Below are 22,822 nucleotides of genomic sequence, written 5' to 3'. Positions count from 1 at the left end.
ATAAAATGGCCGAAAAATCATTGTAAATGAAAATTGTAACCAGTTATCATGTATTTGTCATAAAACATGATAAAAGGATGTTGAGTCAAACCGTGGTCTATTGCTTCAGGATATAGGTATGTATATAAAAATGGCAAACATGATTAACGTCAGATACAGTAAAACATCTACGCTTTCATTATTATGGTACATACATATGAGTCAGTGTTTATAATTAAATAACTGCAACTCTCTCTCTCTATCTCTCTCTATCTCTATCTATGTCTCTCTCTCTTCAGCCCCTACCCCATCCCCTCAACAAATAAATGCATCAGAGCAGACGTACATGTTCTTAGCATGAAAGTAAATGTATAAGTAAAATGACAAAAATATACGCTCGTCCGTGTCGGAAACGTTTCCTATGAACAATTAATTGATGTGAATTCTTTTAATCATTTCTGCACAAAAATAGAAATATGTTTTAACTATAAAATAGCGTGTCAGTGACCTTAAGTCATGAAACTGCCGAAAAAAAAGAGAAAGGCCAGGGGTGGGGTGGAATGAGTCAGCGCATGTAGCAGAAAATCACGTTATTAAAGCAATGATCAGAGTAGATTCAACGTAAGATTATTATGATAATTTGATAGTTTATTTTCAATATTAGATATCTGCTCTAAGTATGTTTTGTTTCCATATATTCTTAAAATGACTCTCGTAAAAATTGATTTATGCAATATTTATGATTGTTGAATACCACAAGAAAGTTTGGGTGCACTAGGGCATATCGTAGCGCTTATTATTGCACAATAAAAACAGATGTGCAACGTTAATTTGTGGGGATTTTAACAGTGTATAGTGGGAAGGTCTCGTTGAGGCTCGTCTAATAGGTGTACAGATGTGGTTAAAACGTACGTAACGTTTTCCGGCGCATGAACTTTTTTAATCTTTATAATTTGTTTCTAAGTATACGAATGATTTCAAAGGACTTTTTAGAGTAATCCTGTTTGAAGATTATCATCAAGCAGCACAGTTAAAACGGCCATTGCAGATAAATTCTGAAAGTTGTCTGTGGTTTTCCTCTTTGTGACGTTGTTACGTGTACGTGCGAGCGTTTGCGTTTATTGTTGTACATGACGCCATTCACGTTCGAATCTGGGCGTTTAACGAGCCTACAGCAAATTAAAACGTAAGTGTATATTTCCACACTGATCTCTATTCAGAACAATAACTGTTAAGCTTTGCAGGTAGCAACTGTGAAAGAGCGAGATTCGAGTCTCGGCACTTATCACGCCTGTTCCTAAGCTGAACCTTTCCATCTTGCTTACACTATACATATATACAAATATAGTTTACAATGACATGATTATGTCAACAACCTTGTATTCATCATCCAAATATAACGTGAATGCCCTGAATATATTAGTGTTATTTAAGTGTCTCAATGAGATAATTACATCGGTTATTTATCTTAAATTGGGCATTTTTTATCTTCATTCAAATGACCACTTCCTTACCACTCGAATCATAATATTTCATTTCCTTTGACCTAGAATGTCATTTTAATCGTGACTCTGGCTTCCGTTCCTTAAAGATGTATATTTTATCTTATATTTTCATATATAGTTCAAGGAGATTGTTTATACTGTATATTGACATGGCACTCGTAAATCTACGCCAGTATGTTCGGTAATTGTCGCTGTTTTAAGCGATAAACTTGTTTTTCACGCGTTTGTTATTTTTCAAAAAATATCATTGTTTATGATTTCTTTTTTCGTCTACTTGAATTGTCCATTAAATGAACGAACGCTTGTCCAATGATACAGTTTCATGAAGATACTTCGAATGCTGATGTTTACTAATGTTTCCATCCGAAATTTAAAAGCGTTTGTAACGTGGTACCAGAGGCAAACCGCCTTAATCAAAAGCTTTATATTTAACAATCGCCAAGAACATATTTCTACATGGTGTACTTGTCAAATTCGGGCATGCTTTTTATTGATTTGTCATTTTCAAGACGGATAACAAGGGGCAGGACGTGAAGTGGTTGCACACTTTCTTTAAGTGAGCAAAATGGTTGCAAACTTGCAATATGGCGAATATTTCGCGTTCGCTTGTTTTTTCATCAGGTAAGTGGGTTTCTATTGTATTTCGAGCTCTACAGATATGTGCATGCATCAGTTATATCATAATATCCTTATATTGTAAGACAGGGCAATAAACGGCGCATGAAGAGGTGCCGAACATGTATACATTTTATGTATTTAAAAAAAAGAGATGCACTATTTCCACTCCAAGATTCGTAAAGTGCAGATTTTCGTCTAAGAGGCAGACGACTCTTTCGCCATTAAATTTTTTTTTACAAATAATGTACGATGGCCTGTCCAAACATTAAATGGTATTTATAAAAAGGAAACAGTGGGAACTAAACGATTGGATGGGAAATATTTTACATTAAATATTTCAATATTATAATTTCATATTCTAGTAAATTGTTTTAAAATACTTTACAATGGTAGGATTGCAAAGCGATTTCTGCAATGATTTATTCTGAAGAAACTAAAGAATTCTTTTGAACAGGACAGAGATTATTTGGAGGACAATTTGTCAGATTCATACGTGACTTCGCCCATCAATGAATGCATTTGATAGTAATAAATTAAAATCAGGGATTCTAATAGAAAACATAGAAATCTTTTTTTGTTGAGGTTGAGGTATAGACACGTTTATGTAGTCATACATTCTCTTTCTACGGGTCCCAGGCAACATGCACATTGGGTTCGGACAAATGAAATGAACCAGGTTGTTTACTCAACTCCACTTCGTTATCAATATGCCGTTTTACATATCAATTTTCAGCTTTTTAAACCAATAGTAACTAAGATTAAAATCCATGTTAAAACGACTACATTGTATATGCAGAGCCAGTAAACTAGATATGATGTAAACACATGGTATTAGGTCTACCTAGTATCGATTGCAATGCCGAAGGTATTTTTTGTTTTGGCCGTCTAGAGGTCTGGAATCAGTATGAATACTAAAAATCAAATGACAGCTGCAGAGGATATACTGTGTTTTTCGGGTTAATGTGGGGCCGAAATTCGTACAAACCTTAATGAAAAATAGATTTTGTTTCCAATTCCCAACTGAAAGCAGCTGGGGTCAGTCTCGAACTGTATTAAGGTTCAACTTGGCCTACATATACTATATAAAAACACAACGACAACTGCGAAAATTTACATCCATCTTAAAATCAAGTTCTATAGTTCATGTCATCCTCGTTCAGTGATAGGTCTTTTAACATTGAAATAAGACGGCATCAAAAAGGCGATCAGACAAGACGTAAAGAAAACAGCGCCTCTCAGATCTGAGACTGGTGCAACTATCAGCAACGACGTCAGCTGAAGGATGCCAACTAAGAAATTACTCAATTGCCCCGAAAGGCACTGACCTCTGTTTTCAGCTTTTGTGGTCACGGAATGTATTCTATAACCTTGAATTCAGCATCAGTTGATTTTTGCTACTGAAGTGCTGCCGTCACCTTGATTAAAAAAGGTAAGAATGTTGATTACCAGCTTAATAGTCCAGTAAAATCGTACAAAGTACTGAAGAAAATGGGGAAAACACAAAACTTGGCACATAACTACTTTAGGACAAAACCAAAAGTATCAGCAAGAGACTAACACTATAAAAAATGTATCTTTGAGTGACCATTCTATGATATTTTGTACCAGGAAAATTACTCGTTCTTCAATTGGTAAACACAACAATGTTAAAATCAGAAGATTTTCAACAGTCATTACTTTCATCTGACTGGTCATCTGTTATACTCAGTGATAATGTTAGTGAAGCATGGTGTAATTTCAAAAACATTTTTCTGTCTGTTTTGGACATGCATGCCCCTGTAAAGGAAGTTCGCATTAAACAGCGAACAGAGCCATGGTTCAATGATGACATTCTACAAAGTATCAATGCTAGAGACAAAGCTTTTAATTTGTACAAAAAGAATAAAACAACTGAACATTATGAAAGTTTTAAACAACATAGAAATAGTACTCAAACTCTTATTCATAATGCAAAGAAAAATTATTTCAAAGAGAGTGTAGAAAGCAATAAATCAGACTCTAAATCGCTCTGGAAATGTTTAAAACAGCTTGGTTTGCCATCTAAGAAAGGTGTTAGTTCTTCTAGCAACATTGGTTTGAAAATTGATGGAGAAGTCAGCCTTGATTTTTTAAATGTTGCTGAAAAATTCAATATTTTTTTATACAACCGTTGCATCAAAATTAGTTGAAAAATTGCCAAGTAGTTGTTTTAAATATGCTAAATCATTTGTAAATAAATTTTATTTATCTAAAGGTATTTTTCCAAATAGTTTTTCATTTTCATTTGTTTCTGAAAACAAGATTCTGAACTATCTTAATAGACTCAGTGCTAATAAGGCTACTGGTTTAGATGGCATCCCCTGTAGGTTTTTAAGGGACAGTGCTTCAGTTATAGCCAGTCCTTTGACACATATTATCAATCTTTCAATTATCCAGGGTTCTGTTCCCGATGATCTTAAGAATGCCCGGGTTATCCCTCTTTATAAGAAGAACGATAAAACCGATGTTGGTAACTATCGTCCTGTGTCTATTTTATGTATACTTTCCAATATTTTTGAAAGGGTCTATGATCAAATGGAAGGTAACTTGAATGAGAATTTTTTTTATACAGTTTTCAGTCGGGGTTCAGACGTGGATTTTCCACGGATACCTGTCTTACCCATCTTTCAGATTTTGTCAAGTTTCAAATGGATAAAGGTAACATGGTTGGAATGGTTCTGCTGAATTTACAGAAGGCGTTCGATACAGTTAATCATAGTATTTTGTTAATGAAACTGAATGCAATTGGCCTTAGTTCAGATGCTATGCTCTAGTTCCAATCATATCTTTCTGATAGACACCAATTAGTTGCTGTTTCAGGTGTCCATTCCAGTCGTGCCCCTGTAACCTGTGGGGTTCCCAAAGTTTCAATCCTTGGTCCCCTTTTATTTTTAATCTATGTCAATGATATGTCAGCTGTGGTCAAAAATAAGTTATTACTGTATGCTGATGACTCTGGAATTCTTGTATATGGGAAAAGTATAGCTGATACTGAGTCTATTTTATCTATGGAAATGGAAAATGTAAGTGAATGTCTTATTGATTACAAGCTTTCACTCCATCTTGGTAAAGCAGAGTCTATTCTCTTTGGGTCTAAGCCTAGGTTCAGTGAAGTATCTGGGTGCTACATTAGACCAAAATCTTTCAGGTGATGAAATTGCACGTTCAGTGGTCACACAGTCTAATGCCCGGTTAAAATTCCTTCATAGAAAGAATCAATTCTTGGATCTTCATACTAAGGAGCCTTTAGTAATGTCTCTGATACAGTGTCATTTTGATTATGTATGCTCTAGTTGGTATCCAAGTTTTACCAAGTATTGGAAAAATAGGCTTCAAACTACTCAAAACAAAATGATCAGATTTGTTTTGAACATGGATAGTAGGTCTCATGTTGGGTCAGAGCAATTCAAGTCTCTAAATTGGTAGAGTAGATCAGATAACTCTCTGTCATGTCCATAGAATAAAGTCAGGCACTGCACAGGAATATCGTAAGGAGCATTTTACATCCCATTTTCCAGCCCATGACCATTTTACCAGATCTAGAGTGTCTGCACTTCCATCATCAAATTCTTTTGATTCTAATTATTCCTTTGTTGATACTGGTCGGTTTTCTTTGCCAGAGAGGATGGGTAGCTTTGGTAGAAAGTCGTTTGCTTACAATGGGATTGTTTTGTGGAATGGTCTCCCTCTACATCTTAGGGATATTAAATCTTCCCATTCATTTAAGCATGCCATCAGATCCTATTTAATGCCTTATTGATTTTAATAGTCTTTCAGTTGTAGTATATTAAATCTTTTAATTGATTTAAACAGACAGGTCTTAGAAATATCATTCTTATCTTAGTCATTTATATTTTTTTATTTTTGCTGCTGTACTGATTTCATTTAAATGTAGCTATACTTACATTTTGAAAGTATAAATATTTTTATTTTCGTCAGAAGTAGTGAGTTTTCTATTTTGGCTGACAACGTTGTGATCATATTATCATTCATTGATCATTCCTCATGAAAAATTATGTAATAAATCTTTTACTGTGATACATATATGTGATCTCAATTAGCTTTCATAAATTATTTAGTATCTAAGATTATGTATCTTACTCAAAAATATAATAGCTAAACAGGACTTTCTTTGTCATGCCGCCAATAACAGGGACCACAATGGAAATAAGAAGAATCATTTCATCTTTTTTGTGTTATCTCTGGTATTGGTGAGCATTACATGGCTTTGCTGAGTAATATGATATAACTGTCTAATGATTTGTTGGTTTGTCACTATTTAATACTTATTATGCATTGATTTGTCATTTGTTTTATCGCTATATTGCCATGTCATGTACACTTGTGCTAAATAAAACTTACTTACTTACTTAAAATTTCATATGGCCGAAAAAAAGCCCACATAACCGCAATACATATATATCATTTTAAGAAAATACCTTATAATACTTAAATAAACCTTTACATTTATCACGATTATCAGCTGAATCACCCATTTGATTAATTCAATATACTGTATTATTAGAGGTACTATACTCCTAACAAAAATTGATGTAAGTTTGACATTAAGCTGAGGAAAATCCAGGACGCATTTATGTGAGCCCCAAATTAAGATAAAAATGATAACTGACATAAATGTCCTGTGTTTCACTTTGTCATTAGTGTACGTGATTCAGAATTTTTCCCGTGTACGTTAAATCTGTGTAAACTATGAGAAACGAAGGTATAGCACGTGCTTGCATCTGCGGACATTTGTCAATTCTACAATACCGTCAGTGCCCTTCAATCAACCTTATCAAATTTACATTTCCGTGTTCCTAATATGGTTTGATATTTATCATTGTCTTTACAGTTTGTCATAGCTTCATGTCATTAGCCTACTTGAATAATGTACAGTCATTAGCACACTCCACCAGTTTTATTTAAATTTTGTATTAAGGTATATTGACTGTTTCAGCTTTAACACTGTATAGAATAGGAAACTAACATACTGACTGACTTCAGGCTTCTAATGTTGGCAGTAACTTTTATATGCACACCAAATGAAGAATTGTTCTCTGTATGTAATGATGAAATGTGCATTTGTTGCCATGAAGGAGTCATACGACGATGAAACCACTATTGCGGCGGTCACAGAGGGAATTTAATTTCCACATGTTCCATTCCTGGACTATCAGTTAATGATTTGATTTTTATGAAAGCTTTGAGAGAGGAGAACGAGAGAGGAGAACTTTAATATATCATCAGAAACCTTTGTGTTTCGTGTTCAATGTTTTTATTTTGGTCTTAACCACCCATATTAGGATTGTTGGCCTCTTGTTCATACTCGAGAAAACACTCTACTTTACCAAAGAAACATATATGTCGTACTGACTCAGGCTGAGTCAATCGTCTGGATCCATAAAATACATTCTCAAGTATTGCTTCATAAGCAGAAAAAAGGAAATCTAATGGGAGCGCAGTAAGTCATACCGATAATTCAAGTCAGTTATGCGACGGATGGTTTCTGGTCCAAAGGTAGCTCGACTTGTGAATGAATCCCAGACATTTATTGACAAGTTAAACAAGAGCAAAGCAAAAGCATGGATACTGACACAGTCATTTGCAGTATTGCTGCGGAAAGCATGTACAATACTTTTGTGATAAACAAAATATAAGAAGCAATTATCTGTAATTTTATTGTAATTAAGATATAAGAAGCAATTATCTGTAATTAAATTGTAATTAATACCCGATATTGTTCTCTCTTTTCAGGTCAAGCAAAATTTTCATAGTAGAAGAAGGAGTATAATTTTACTATTTAAAAAAATTATGTATCTTTGTTAAAAATATCATCCAGAGGTTTAAGTAGATTATGATAAATATTAATATACGTAATGTTTGAAAACTGTTGATAGCTTTCTATCTCACCGAAAAGTCATATTTATATTGTTTAATGCTATAAATTTGGATAGAATTTGCGGATCTGTTAACTTAATTAAGTGATATTTGTATTGTGTACTGTTGCAAAATTGTTACTCTCCCGCAAGAACATAATCATCAAAATATTATTATTATGGAACTTAGTGCTAGTATTATACCTGCTGTCTTGACAAATTCAATGCAAATGCCTCGTTATAGTTATATATTATCAATATTGTATTGTACCTCATAATGTCATGTTATCATGAATTGAGAGAAATAAACGAATTGAAAATTGAAACTAAAATATAAGCCTGAGTCACGAAATTTGCAATGTGAGGTTATCCCGTATTCAGTTATGTTACAAAGTTGCGGAATGCTCTCTGTTCCGATTTACACAGTCATAACGTAACTTTTAGAACCTAGTAAAAAACGTGCAATTTGAAAATATTTACGATCAAATTCTTGAGATTAATTACATTTTAGCCGACAAATAAAGGACAAAAATTCTTCTAAGAGTAATGCGCTAGCGAATACAACGTGACTAAGCCTTACTAGGGTCGTTTTGCATATTTTCATTTTCATGGTTGAATAATTACTTGTAGTATGCATTTAACTGAAAAACAATGTGGTTCTATAAACAAGATCAATTGTGACGGTTTCAAAATTGAATAATATTAGAGAGACTGTCAGGAATTTAGGGTATGGGTAAAGGACCACATGAGTACAAAAAGCAGCCGGCGAACCGTGTAATGATACTGGACACTCAATATTATGGGATAACATCCAGGCCCCGTGTTCACAAAACATTTTTCAGTCTCAGCTGAGTTTGAGTTTGAAATTTTAATATCGATTTTGCTAAAACTTCAACGTTAAATTCCAAAAGAGACTGACCATTTATACTGAATAGTCACATGAAAATAGTTATTGACTTAAAATTTAGTTTTAAACATGCTATTTAGATATAAAAGACAAATAAAGTTTCATTATCAAACTCAGCTGAGACTGAAAATGTTTTGTGAACACGAGGCCTGGTGGTGATCCGTGATGATAACACCGAGAGACGGAAGATCAAAGAAGCAATTGATAATGGAAGCGGATGGGGTGGGGTGGGGGAGATGGGAAGGGACCAGTGTAGTACAAAGGCTCATAGCACCAAGAGACGGTAGGTACGGTTGGGGATCCATGATCGATTATGTTATGGGGGTCAGGTTGGTCTTCCCTGGCATTTTTGAAATACAGCTTTGAAATGGTGACCTATGGTGCATTTTCTGGTACGGGAGGAGGAACCCGCTTAGTTTAGTGGGTCAGAAGTCCCTGACCCTGAAAAATTTGAAGTATATGATGAAATGGTGACCTCTGGTGCATTTCCTTGGACTTAACTGTGAGAAAATGTTATTCCTTTGCCAATATAGTTGGGTGCAACTTTGATGAGTAGGCCTATAGGTCAATTCCCGTCCAACTGGGGTCGGGGATGGAGGCACTTGACCCCTCGCTCCACCCCTCCCCGGTCGGCCCGGCCCTAGATCCGGGCCTGTTAACCAGTCGATTTATAAAAAAAAGATCACACGAATATCTTTATGTCACTGAAATCCTTAATAAATGAGCATTTTTGTACAAATGCGCAAGTGCGCGTTACGATGACACGTTGTGAGATCAACATTAATTTAGTAAACAGAAAAGGAGGTCGATTTGTTTAGCTTTTGAGGAAAAATACGTCCCAGTCTTGTAAGTGTTTTGAGATATTCTTATGAGTTACAATTATTTCATACATTTAACACTATATTTTGAAAATGTTATTTAACTTTAAAGTCAGGGGCAAGTGTTAAAATTATCAAAAACAAAGTCCTACTTTCGTTTTGAAAAAGAAAGAAAGTGGAAATACCAGTTAGAAAATTAATAAAACATGTAAATGAATAAAACTGAATAGATGATAATATAATGAATAAACAGAATTAAAATGAAGATAGCTTTACAAATAAAATACTTTTTCTGTTTTCAAGTTATATTCACAAGCAAATATTGGTTCATGTAAAGTGTTTGAGACTGCCTCTCGGGTAAATTTCATGTTCTGGGACCTCATAGGCCTTTGTTTTTCATACATTGTATACCAAACCGTTCAGAAAGAGTAGACGTGTCATTCAAGAGAGGTTGTTTTGTTCGGTACAATAATATTTCTCTTTTATGACATGTACTTTGCTTGTCCACATTCGGTTTTGTAAAAAATATCAAACTTCATTTTCAAAAATATTTTGACATTAGGTCTTTACTTATTGCGTGCTTAACATATTTCTCCAGGTATTCCCAGAGTTAAAATTGCTACAATACATCTACATTTCAAAAAATTGCCAAAATTGCAAAACGAAAGTGAAAGTAGAGCTGTCAAAATGACAAAATACTCCTATATTTCAGAAAATATGTAAGTTAACTGTATTCCAATACTAGGAGTACCTAGATAAATATGTTACAGACACAAACCAAACGTATTTAAAGAAAAAATACTTCTGAAAAAAAGTTTGATATTTTCTACAAAATAGAACCGTGACAGTCGAAGTACCTGCAATTTTAGACAAAATATTTATTCTCAAAGAAGCTTTACTTTGTACAATGTATTCCCTACTTCCTCTAAACAATTCAGTGTATTTATAATAAATAGAAACGGTCTTCGAAGAATAAATTTCCAAAATCAAAATTCACCTGAGGGGTGGTGTCCAAACACTTTACATGAACCTTAACTGAATTGATTAGAATACCTGTTTTGATAAACAAACAATTGCTTAAAATTTTAACTGTTTTTACACTACTGTCGCCTCAAAACTTGTTGAAAAAATATCTGCTAAGATTTCTTAAATCATTTAAAGAAGTAAAGGAATTTTCAAAATCGGCTTGAAAACGAAAAAGTTATGAGCATTTAAATATTTGATCAAAATGGCGGCCAACTTGTTTCCATGGCAACAAATAATACACAAAATGGCAGATTTATCAAATTTCTCGACACATACTTGAACTGTATTTAGATATATAAATCTACTTATTTCTATAAAAAAAGTTCTCAACCTTTTTGAGCTATAATGGAAGAAATTACCATGTTTTACATCTTGCACTCAAGAAACATATGAAATCAATATATTCAAAAGGTTATTTGCTAATAATAATAGAATAACGACTCCCTAACCCAAACCCTAACCCAAACCCATCTAAGGCACACTTACAACATAAATATCCCTGCCGATAGGCATTGGAGAAGAATAATGGTAATGGCACCCGTCCGTGCGTGCGCCCGTGCAACATTTTTGTGACCGCAACTGCTCATTCATTATTGGACGGAATTGACTCAGTCTTTCAGGGATTACTACTACCGATGCCTAGTTGTACAGGAAGCAAAACAATTTGGTTTTGCCCCACCTGTTCGGGAGTTATGTCCCTTTGTTACTTTTTTCTTGTATATATAGTACATTTTTTGTGACCGCAACTCCTCATTCATTATTGGATGGAATTGATTCAAACTGCTCAACCCGTTCTGGAGTTATGGCCCTTTTTTAAATGACATCGGCGGGAGATATGGCTGTCATTCGACTGCAGTCCTTGTTATTTTTCTAAGAAGTGGTCCTGGTTTCCCTGGTTTCTTTAAAAACACATTACAACTTTATATATAAGTCGTGACGGGTATCGTAACAGAAACTTTGACTGTTATAAAGGGGTATAATTATTGCTCAAGACGTATTACTTAAAAGCTCTTTAAAAGGGACAAAAATCACCCAAACTTCCAGGGGAATGACTATATTTCAATATTATACTGAAAATCGATCAACATCTTATTGTCATGGGCGTCACAGGTCATAAAACATGGGACTTCCCCATAACCAATTAGCATATTTTATGCCTTATATTGATATAATTGTTGACTTTTTCTACTTAAAAACGTCTCAAAAATGACAAAAATACACACAATCCAAAGAAGAATGTCTCTTCAACAATATACTGAAATTTGAATAATTTCTAACGACGAGGAGCGTCACAAGTAATAAAACCACTGGGCTACACCACACCCGTTTCGCCTATTTTGGAGGTATATATGAGTGATATATAGGTGACATAATGAAGGTTAAGGGTATTTGACATCACTTTCAGGGATGGCATAAAACATTGTGCTATTCCACGTATAAATTGTCTTTTTACAGTCTTGCACTCCAGAAAATGAACAATTTTACCGTCAATAGCATTTTTTCGTAATGAGCCCGCGAGCCCATGCTATTACGAAATTAGTGCAACATGTACGATGCAATAACAAAATGATGTTTCCTCTAACATTTCGGACAAAACCACCATTACCTTAAGTTTCTGAATGCTTACACTACATTGTACAGAAGGTAAATTAATAATTATATACATGTATGCGTAACATTATTATACGTTATACCTTGCATATAAGGCTGTTAAAGGTACTATCTCACCGATTCTTGGAAAAATCTTGGAAAGATAAAACTTAAGCCTGTTGAAATACATGAAGCATGAAACTTTTATAGGTGACAAAAAGATTTAGATCTAAAAATGTTCAAAACAAAAAGTCATGCACCTTTAAGCAGGAGCTTCATGATCTATATTCTAAGTGTATTCTATCGTGTACCTTGAAAGTTGCAGGAGTTTCAAGTTGCAAAAGGATTCCTTTATGTATCCCCTTCCATTAGGTCATCTGTTCCTATTGGCTAAGGTTTGATACCCTTTGGTGAGGCCTATCCGCTTTTTAAATAAGCAAGCGCGCTACCATTGCGCCACTGAGGCTCACAAAAGTGGTAAGTATTTAAAATAGAAATACGTTTAAACAACCTTTTCTCACAAATTTCTCGGTTGATCCTCATTAAACTTGGTCTATAGAATCATCCTAAGGTCCTCTTCTAAACTTTTAGGGGTCACTAGAGCGAAATACAGAAATACCTTTAAAAATGTTTTCACAAGAATTATTTGATGCATTTTACTATTATAAAGAGGCTTTCCAAGACAGTCTGCTCCCTTTGTCTGTGTGTTTTTCCACCAAATTTTAAATATCTAAGAAGCATATAATGTATGAACTGTTAGTTATCTGTCACACTTATTTATATATATTCAACTTCTACTGTCTCTGGAACGTCCGACACCAGAAAGACACCTTGGTCCTCTCCTAAAGCTGCACACACTCTCTAGCCTGTTTAAGCTCTGAAACTCATGTAAGAGATCTAGGGTCATTATCGCCCTCTTCCTTTAGCTCATCAGAACTGAAGGTTCATGGTGAGCTATTAGTATAAGGTGGATGGTCTGGCGTCCGTCGTCCATATTTTTACTTAAACATCTTCTCCCCTAAACCTTCTGGTCAGAATAACATCAAATTTGTTCTGTAGCATCCTGGTGAGGTCTCCTATCAAGTTTGTTCAAATGGTCCCTTTTAGGGACCACTAGAGCTAAAAATAGAGAAACTTTTAAATAACTTCTTCTCATGAACCACTTGATGGATCTTCATCAAACTTGGTCTGTAGCATCAGCATCATTATAATGTCCTCTTTCCAGTTTGTTCAAATAGGGGCAGTTGGTCCCTTTTAGGCACCGCTAGAGCTAAAGATAGAAAAATACCTTTAAACGACTTCTTCTCATGAACCACTTGATGGATCTTCATCAAACTTGGTCTGTAGCATCAGCATCATTATAATGTCCTCTTTCCAGTTTGTTCAAATACGTGCAGTTGGCCCCTTTTAGGCACCCTGCTAGAGCTAAAGATAGAAAAAAAACCTTTAAACGACTTCTTCTTATGAACCGCTTGATGGATCTTCATCAAATTTGGTCTGTAGCGTCATTTTAAGGTCTTCTCTCAATTTTATTCAAATGGATGCACTTGGTCCCGTTTAAAGGCCGGTAGGGCTAAAAATAGAAATACATTTAAACAACTTCTTAACATAAACCGCTTGATTGATCTTCGTCAAACGTAGTCTTTAACACCATTATATGGTCCTCTATCAATTTTTTTCAAATGGGGGCACTTGACCCCTTTTATGGCCCACTAGAGCTAGAAATAGAAATATGTTTAAACGACTTCTTCTCATGAACTGCTTGATGGATCTTCCTCAAACATTGTCTATATCATTTTTATATGGTCCTTTTTAAAATTTGTTCAAATAGGGACATTTGGCCCCTTAAAGAGGCCACTAGAGCTAAAAATAGAAATACCTTTAAACAACTTCTTACCATACATCGCTTGATCGATCTTCACTAACTTTAGTCTGTGACATCATTGTATGGTCCTCTCTAAAGTTTTGTTTAAATAGGGAAACTTGGCCCTTTTAGGGGCTTTTAGAGCTAAAAATGAAAATACCTTTTAAAAAAAATTCTTATCTTGAACTGCTTGATAAATCTTTATCAAACTTGGTATGTAGTATAACTATATTGTCCTCTCCCAAAATTGTTCAAATGTGGCCGCTAGAACTAAAGATTCTTTTAAAAGTCTTTTTTAATTTATATATTTTTTTAAATTCTTTTTTAAATTTAATACTTTGTTACAAGCAAGATCTAATTAGGTCAAAGTCGGCCTCAGGTGAGAGACTTAGGCTCATTTGGTTCTCTTGTTTTGTTTTACTGCTGTACTGATGCAACGACGAAATGATAAATGTATGAATAACTATTTGAATTGATAACAAAGAATTCGTCAAAGGAGGCACGTCTCGGCAACATCAAGCAATTAGGTTAAATTGATAAATATTGTAAATATAGTCCATTGCGTGATATAGGTCTTTCAAATGTCCATGTGTAAGTAAAATTTAGAAGTTCACGTAACGCACGATTTTGCGAAATACTTTGAGAGGCAAATATGATTATCATATCAAAATTCATTTCCAGATATCAAAAATGTGTTTATTTTTTTATATATAATTGACAACACTTCCTGATATCAAAAACTTAATTCCTGATATAAAAAAAAATTTTGATGTGAAGATTTTTTTTATATATATATCAAAAAATTATATCAGAAATTCGAATTCTTGATATTAAGAAATCGAATTTTGATCTCAAATAAAAAAGATTTTTATATCAAAGAAATGCTCTAGATAAAAGTATACGACGCCCCATAAAATCGAGAGTTTAACAGAAATCAACCGTTTCTTTAAATTCTGTGATATTCCTTTTTTCTTTCAGCAATGCATTTTGCTCACACGTAGTATTATCCGCTTGATCAGGTTAAGGCAATGTTTTTCCCTCGATTTTATAAGAGAATCCCAAAACCTCACATAATAATTGATTAGCACATGACCTTTGCTCACACATAATATTATCCCCCTTCACCTAGTAAAATCAACGTTTTCCCTTGGTTTGTATCTAAGTAACCTATGGACGGATCTTCATGAAACTTTACACAAATGTAGACCACTATATGGCAGTGGTGCACACAATCTATACATTCCAACATAACCAAGTAATCTATTGATAGATCTTCATGAAATTTAAAACTAATATAGATCACTAAAAGACCATAACCATGGTTATCTTTACTCCGATTATCTTCAGTAACAGCGGAGTTATTGCCATTCAGTTGTTTTAAAATTCATAATTTCCCAGAAAACAAAGTAGATTTTCATTTAACAGAAACATCGCCACTGAGCAAAGTTTTCCGACTGATTTTGTTATAAAGATAGGAGCAAACAAACAGTTGCACGGTCCTTTTGTACATAACTTGTGTATATCTGGAAATTAAATATCTTTCAAAGTGTGCTCCCTCATTCACAAAACACCTTCATTACTGTTTGCTTGCTAAACGTTGATGTTTACGCACCCATCTTAATATAATAGCTTACAACTGTTGAGGTGTTATGACATGTGTTTTCCGGATAAACAAAATAGAAGAGACATAAATATTTTGTCTAATTTTTAATACATTTTAATACTTTTTTCAAGTGATTCTTTTTTAAACCTATGATGTGTGCGCACAAAATTCTTTCATATCTCATCAGTAATATCGTATCAAATAAGGTTCAAGCATCTATCAAAAATCGTTAGAATTTTATTTTGTTAGGTTTAACGGCACACCAACACAGTAATAGGTCAAATTTATTTATTTATTTATTTCAGTCTCCTCCATTTACAAACATCAAATATATACAAATAAATAAATATCACAGCATTAAAAACACATGTAAATGGCCATTCAATTTTAGAACTATAAGAGACATACCCGTATAAAATAGTAAAAATAACGATACATACATTAAAAGTAACCAGATTACTAAACAAGTACAGATTTATGTGTATAAGCAAGTGTGTGCTTGTGTGTTATGAGTGCTTGAGTGTGTGTCTGTGTGCAGGTGTCTGTGTGTATGTGTTACCAGTTGACTTAAAACATACTGGTGTGTGTATGTGTGTAACCAGATTACTTAGAAACGTACAGATATGTGTATATGTATGTATGTATGTGTGTCTGCATTTGTCTGTGTGGTTTGTGTGTGTGTGTGTGTGTGTGTGTGTGTGTGTGTGTGATTGAAACTGGTGAGGGAAAGTTACTAAGTTTTTTTTAATTCAGTCAGTGTGTGTCTGTGTGCAGGTGTCTGTGTGTATGTGTTACCAGTTGACTTAAAACATACTGACCAGTGTGTATGTGTGTAACCAGATTACTTAGAAAAGTACAGACATGTGTATATGTATGTGTGTCTGCATTTGTCTGTGTGGTTTGTGTGTGTGTGTGTGTGTGTGTGATTGAAACTGGTGAGGGAAAGTTACCTCAGAATGTACTGATATGTTAAGTGGAAGTCAAATTCATATTTCAATGAACATATGACTAAGTTATTTAATTCAGTCAGTCACAATCCATTAACAATTATTAAGCATACTAAGTAAAATGAGGAATATGTATGCACTTGTATGAACAATTTGTAGACATAACTTAAATTTACAATAACTACAAAAATCTACCAGTTTATTGGTGGATTTCATAAGAAAACAAACTATTGTTGATCACAGACACCCAGTGTGGTCTATATTAAAGCAACTGTTTTGTCTTGTCAAGTAATAAAGCTCCTTGTTATCCATTCATGTTCGAATAAGGCAAACATTCTTATTCTGAAAATGACTCCAACCTATTAAGTCTATGTTCTAACAATATCGTGTCATAGAAACACTATATGTAAGAAAAGTTAATAATAGTAATAATTGATAAAAAGATTATTTTTACAGTAGTGAACTTTGTACAAATATCACACTACTATGTACATACCCATGGATAAAATTGAACAACAACTGCCTATCAGACACAACTTTACTTTTTAAAATGTAACTATAATACTCTGCTTTAAAATGTTGTCGAGGCTGATTCTGTTAGCAGTTGTCCCTCAATACCATCAAAAGGTAATCACTTATAATAGATAGATATTATTTACACAGATAAAACTGTCTTCTTTGTAATATTAAAAAGCAGGTTTTGGCTAATACTCTAGTTAAAACATCTGAAGTAAAAAGAATTTTCATTTTATCAGCATTACTCTTGTCCATAAAATTTGGTGCAGAAACTATGGCCTTACTAAAAAGTGTATCTCTGATATCATTGTACATACTACACTCAAGCAAAACATGGCTCTCATTTTCAATTACACTAACGTTATTGACATTACAAAACGGACATATCCTTCTTTCTATAGGTAAACCTTCGTATCTCCCTGTCTCAATTTACACAGTGCTGATCTATGTGAATTTGATAGTATCAAAGTGCAATACCTCTCAACACAAAATTCTTTTTTAAAGGTACAGTATGTTCGAAGTTTGTTACCACCTCTACCGGAGTTTCCTTGGACACTATTAATACTAATATTCCACTCCGTTATATGACCTTTAAACATAGCTTCACCAATCTGCTTAACAATATTATATTTGGATATTGGTGTAGTAAAATCAGAGTACTGCTCTAACCCATAATGATTTAAATGTTTTCTAACAAAGTAAAACCAATTCTTACAGTTCATAGCTTTAATGTTAATGTCAAATGACAACTTTACAGCTTCTGGTAGCGAAAGAACCATAATGCCGCTGGCATTCTTTCAGACCCAGACAGCACTTGGGTAGAACCACCGACCTTTCACAAGCAAGCTAGATGACTTCCTCAAATGAAAAAAATGTACACCACAACTAATAGCGCTGAGCGGCAACACACTTTGAGCACTAAACCAGAGAGGCACCGGCCGCTAAAAAGAAATTTGATAGCATGTCTGCCGACCGCTCGGCTGGGAGATCTTTAGAACAAACTCCACGGAGACCAGAGCTTTGTAACTGATCATATGACAACCAGTGTTTCTAGTAAGCAAACTCTAAGTGATTAGTTTCCCTCAAGGTATTGATTTAAACTATAGGCTTTCAATAACTGCACTCGATCAAGTATCAGAAAATAATTAGTTGCTTGGGGTATCAGTGTAACAACAGGGATATCTTGGGTTCGAACTCCTCTACTCTGGCTAGCCACGATTTGCGAATAGCAAAAAAATGCAAGCCAATTTAGACGATAATTATGATTTTCAGGAAGCCCTACGTTCTTTTTATTAATATTGCAATAATTTATTTCTTTTAAAGATTCTGTTATTTCTTACACGACGTTTTTGGTATTAAGGAATTATTTTATGCATGTTAAATTTTGTTTCACAAGATTACATTTCTAGACAAATTTTACAGATATTGAATAAAAACGATAATTAAGATCTGGTATTTTCAAAATGTTAAAATGATTAACACAGTCAAATGAAAGTATAACATGCTGATGATATAAACTTGTTGCAGTGTTGCAAACTTAACACTAAATATGTACTTTAAATGCAGTCCTGTTGTAGACGTTTTATTTGATAATTACAAAATATTTATTTTCAGGAACTGAATAGGAATGGACAGTGTACCAGATTATTACCCTGACGTGTCTCGACGTCTGTCCCAGGTGCTGGATGATATAGGAGTGAATGAGAGGACTGTCAATGTGAGGAGACGTACTGGGCTGCTGAGGGAGAGTATGCAGACATTGAGTCACAATGTTCTCGGCGGGGACATAAAGTGTTATCATTTCGGTACTCAGACGGAAGGTACTACTACTTTAGGACTGAATTCCGATATCGATTTACTGACCTGTCATAATAAGTATAATGTGATACAAGACTGGGGAGATTGGAAACAAGGTAAACTGAACCTATTAATGATTCAGGATGATACAGTACCACCAGGTTATTGTAGACTTCAGTGTTTACGACCAGATATTCCTGTAGCTGAGGAGGAATTACCCGATGAGCATTTTGAATATGACATTGAAAGAAGGGTGCTTTTGAAGAATACATTCTTACACCAAGGATTGCCTGAAGGACATGTTAGACATGGTCCAGCAGCTACAAATGAAAATAGCAATTTTGACCTCGTGAGTGCTTTTCTGTGTAAAATATGGCCAAGTGAAGCAGAAACATGGATGTTTAGATATTATGCGAAACAGTCACATAATGTCCATTTAATAAGACATTCAGTACAGTCAGGTTGTTTTCTGGTACCTACTGGACACAGTTCTAGTCAAAACGAGAGATTAGAATGGAGGATATCTACCTCATTGGCTGAAAGATATATAATGTTCAATATGAATGTCACACAAATCAGATGTTACGTACTTCTGAAAATGATAATGAAAACCTTTATTACTCCCGATTTTCCAGACACAATATCAAGCTTTTACTGTAAAACAGTTTTAATGTTTTTAGTTGAAAATTCACAATACGAACTTTGGCATGAAGATAACTTACTATTATGTGTTACGTCATGTCTAAGATTATTACAGAATTTCATCTATGCTGATAATTGTCCTCACTATTTCATTCCCGGAAATAATCTGATGGCGGAAAAGTTTGATTTTAGAACAAGACAACAACTTATCGTAGCTCTTGAACATATTATGTGTAAATGTGGTCGCGCTTTACTGGGGATAGAAATAGACAATGTCGGAGATCGCCTGAGAGACAAATGCGGTTTCGTGCAGGCAAGATGTAATTATCAGACAACTGATCAAACTCATTATGCAATATATAGTATATTATACTATGATATAGTGTATGAAATGATTGTTGCTAATTCAGATATAAAAGTAACAAATGAGGTGGATATCGAGAGGATATTTTCCGAGATGAAAACGCGCTTATCAGCTGTGCTACAGGTATACAGGTGTAGTGGAGGTATAGAACGCGAGAGTTTTTTATTGATGATACCGTCACTTTGTACAACAATGGGATCATTGCTAGCATCTTACAGAATTTCACAAGGGCAAAGTGTTTCTAACACAAGTTTGTCGTTATTTTCACTGGGAATTGATTCTGATGTTGCAACTGGAAGACTTAAACTAGCATCAGCGTTATTTTGTGCCGGGGATCTGGAGAGGACCGTGATCGTACTTCGTGACGTGGAAGAAAGATATAATCCTCGTGTCACTCAACCGCTATGTCGCTGTATCAGTACAGACCTACAAAACTCTACATGGAGATTTCCTATTAATATTCTCCATATTGAAAATGTCAGTTCCTTAACATCTTACTTTGCATTTGGAGTTTCATTTACACGTGGAGAGGTGCACTGCGTTCCTCGTGCTCTTCAGTATGAAATGTTTAGATGTACAGAAGAAGAAAGAGCCATGCGTGATGAAGTGGACGACTGGATGGACTGGGCTGTCGCTGATCCTCTCCCTTACCTGTACTACCTTCAGTACCTGACATATGGTCAACTTGGCAGACAAAGAGATCAACAGAGAGCTCTTAACAAGCTAATAATAACCGTATCTACAGAATCACTTCTCTTCCATAAGGAGACTACACTTAATTTACTCGGTCAATGCATGGAACAAGAACACAGTTTAATGGACGCTCTAGTTTGTTACAGATGTTCATTGAATGAGCGACCGACACACAACGTTGCGAGATGGCATATTGTTGGTCTTCTTAGAAAGATATATCATTGATAATATTTGTGCATTAATTACAACAGCGTTTAAATTTATGAGAATAATTATGAATTATGTTTTTATGCCCCCGGCATCTACTGATGCGGGAGGCATATAGTTATTGTCCTGTCCGTCTGTTCATTCGTCCGTCCGTACGAGGTTAACCAAATGGGACCGTTTCGTCTAGCATCAATACCCCTTACTAGAATGACTTGATACTAATGCAGGTAGATGTAACCTGTGACCATTCCTCATCTTCAGACATCACCTGACCTCAGTTTGACCTTGACCTTGAACTTGACCTCGTTTTGGACTCCAGTTGCTTTGTATCGACAAGGATGCCACCGGGGGCATCAAGCGTTTATTGAACGCAGCTCCTTGTTTAAAAATATAATTTCTCCGTATCAAGACCTTGATAACTGTTATACTTCGATACTTCTATGGTAAACATGTATGTTAAAATAGACGTGTAGTGTTACTACACTGTTTTTTTTCAGTGAAAAAAAAAACAAAACAAAAAACTTCAAATTCACCATGCTTTTACCTTCCATTTACTACAGTTTTTGTAGACATTTTCAGACCCCAATCTTTGTTATGAATTAAACCTATGACATTTAGATTCCTTTAGATGTATTTGAAAACGGTTAAATTGTTGACTCACATTACGCAAGAATATTATTTCATTTTAACGATGGGAAAATTAACAATATTTTAATCATATAGTATCAGATAAATGCGATTATTCAACTCATAACACTCACATATTTACTTCGGATAAGAAACGGGAATACTGTGAAGGTTTATAATAAGACCTAATAATAATAATAATGATAATAAGTATAATCTGGGACAACTGATACGTATTAGACCTTCCTGGTATAATGATGATGATGATGATGTCGGTTATGTTGATGACAAATAGGAATAGAAGTTTTGACAGTTTGCATAGTTTTCACGAATCCAATTGGTTCAGATTTGTCGTCAGACGTTTCGTACTAAACATCATCGTCGGGAAGTTTGCAACACTAGAGAAAGCACATGAGTAGTATAGTAATTGTTTGTTTTGGAACATCTGACCCCACTTGACCTATAACCCCTTGGTCCGGACTGACCAATGCTGGACAATTAAAAAAAAGAAAAAAAAAGATTTTAACAAATTATTGTTAAAACCTATAGTAAAATAAAGTAAATCTATTTTTAGTAACGTTTACAATGTAAACGCCTATTTTTAGTAACGTTTACAATGTAAACGCCTATTTTTAGTAACGTTTACAATGTAAACGTCTATTTTTAGTAACGTTTACAATGTAAACGCCTATTTTTAGTAACGTTTACAATGTAAACGCTTATCTTTATATTTGAAATACCGTGCACAATGTTTGTGTTTATTTTTAGTAACGTTTATAATGTAAACGCAGCGAAAACAACCTTGACCCCCCCTGACCCCACTTAAACTTTTAACCACTCTAAAAAAACCCCACCCGACATATGCCAGACAATTTTAAAATACCACAGATTTTAAAAGACTTAAAATTTTAAACATATATAATATAAGATGTGTTTACAAAATATAACATATATTGTTTGGGGGAAATAAAATGAAAGAAAATTTACAGATAATGTTAATCCCTCGCTATGTTACAACAAAAAACGGAGGTTAATGTTAAAGCAAAATGTAAATCATGCGGAAAAACGAAATCAAAATTCGTTAAAAACAAAAGGGAGGAAATTGCTATCCATAAAGCAAGTTACCCTTTGTTGCCTAAAAAAAGGACTTACCCCTCCAGGATATAACTATTGTGGGACGGGGAACCCCCTAGAAAAAAATGGCCCCTGTTAACGAACTCGAGGC

At 34.4% G+C, this 22,822-nt stretch overlaps 1 protein-coding gene across 3 annotated transcripts; it reads left to right on the top strand.

Moving 5' to 3' along the window:
- Positions 1-9,671: 9,671 nt before the first annotated feature.
- Positions 9,672-21,436, top strand: LOC123553798 (uncharacterized). Of its 3 annotated transcripts, none has more exons than XM_053548782.1 (3): positions 9,691-9,749; positions 18,069-18,320; positions 18,882-21,436. In XM_053548782.1, exon 3 carries the CDS (start codon positions 18,895-18,897, stop codon positions 20,986-20,988), a length of 2,094 nt encoding a protein of 697 aa, XP_053404757.1. In that variant the 5' UTR covers positions 9,691-9,749; positions 18,069-18,320; positions 18,882-18,894; the 3' UTR covers positions 20,989-21,436. The 3 variants fall into 3 exon arrangements, with proteins under 3 accessions (XP_053404756.1, XP_053404757.1, XP_053404758.1); XM_053548783.1 differs by having other exon boundaries at positions 9,697-9,749; positions 18,025-18,320; XM_053548781.1 differs by lacking the exon at positions 18,069-18,320 and having other exon boundaries at positions 9,672-9,749.
- The last annotated feature ends 1,386 nt before the right edge of the window (positions 21,437-22,822 follow it).

The sequence above is a fragment of the Mercenaria mercenaria genome, chromosome 7, assembly GCF_021730395.1.
Source record: "Mercenaria mercenaria strain notata chromosome 7, MADL_Memer_1, whole genome shotgun sequence".
Classification (NCBI taxonomy): Eukaryota; Metazoa; Mollusca; class Bivalvia; order Venerida; family Veneridae; genus Mercenaria; species Mercenaria mercenaria.
This window is presented reverse-complemented; position numbering and strand designations above follow the sequence as displayed.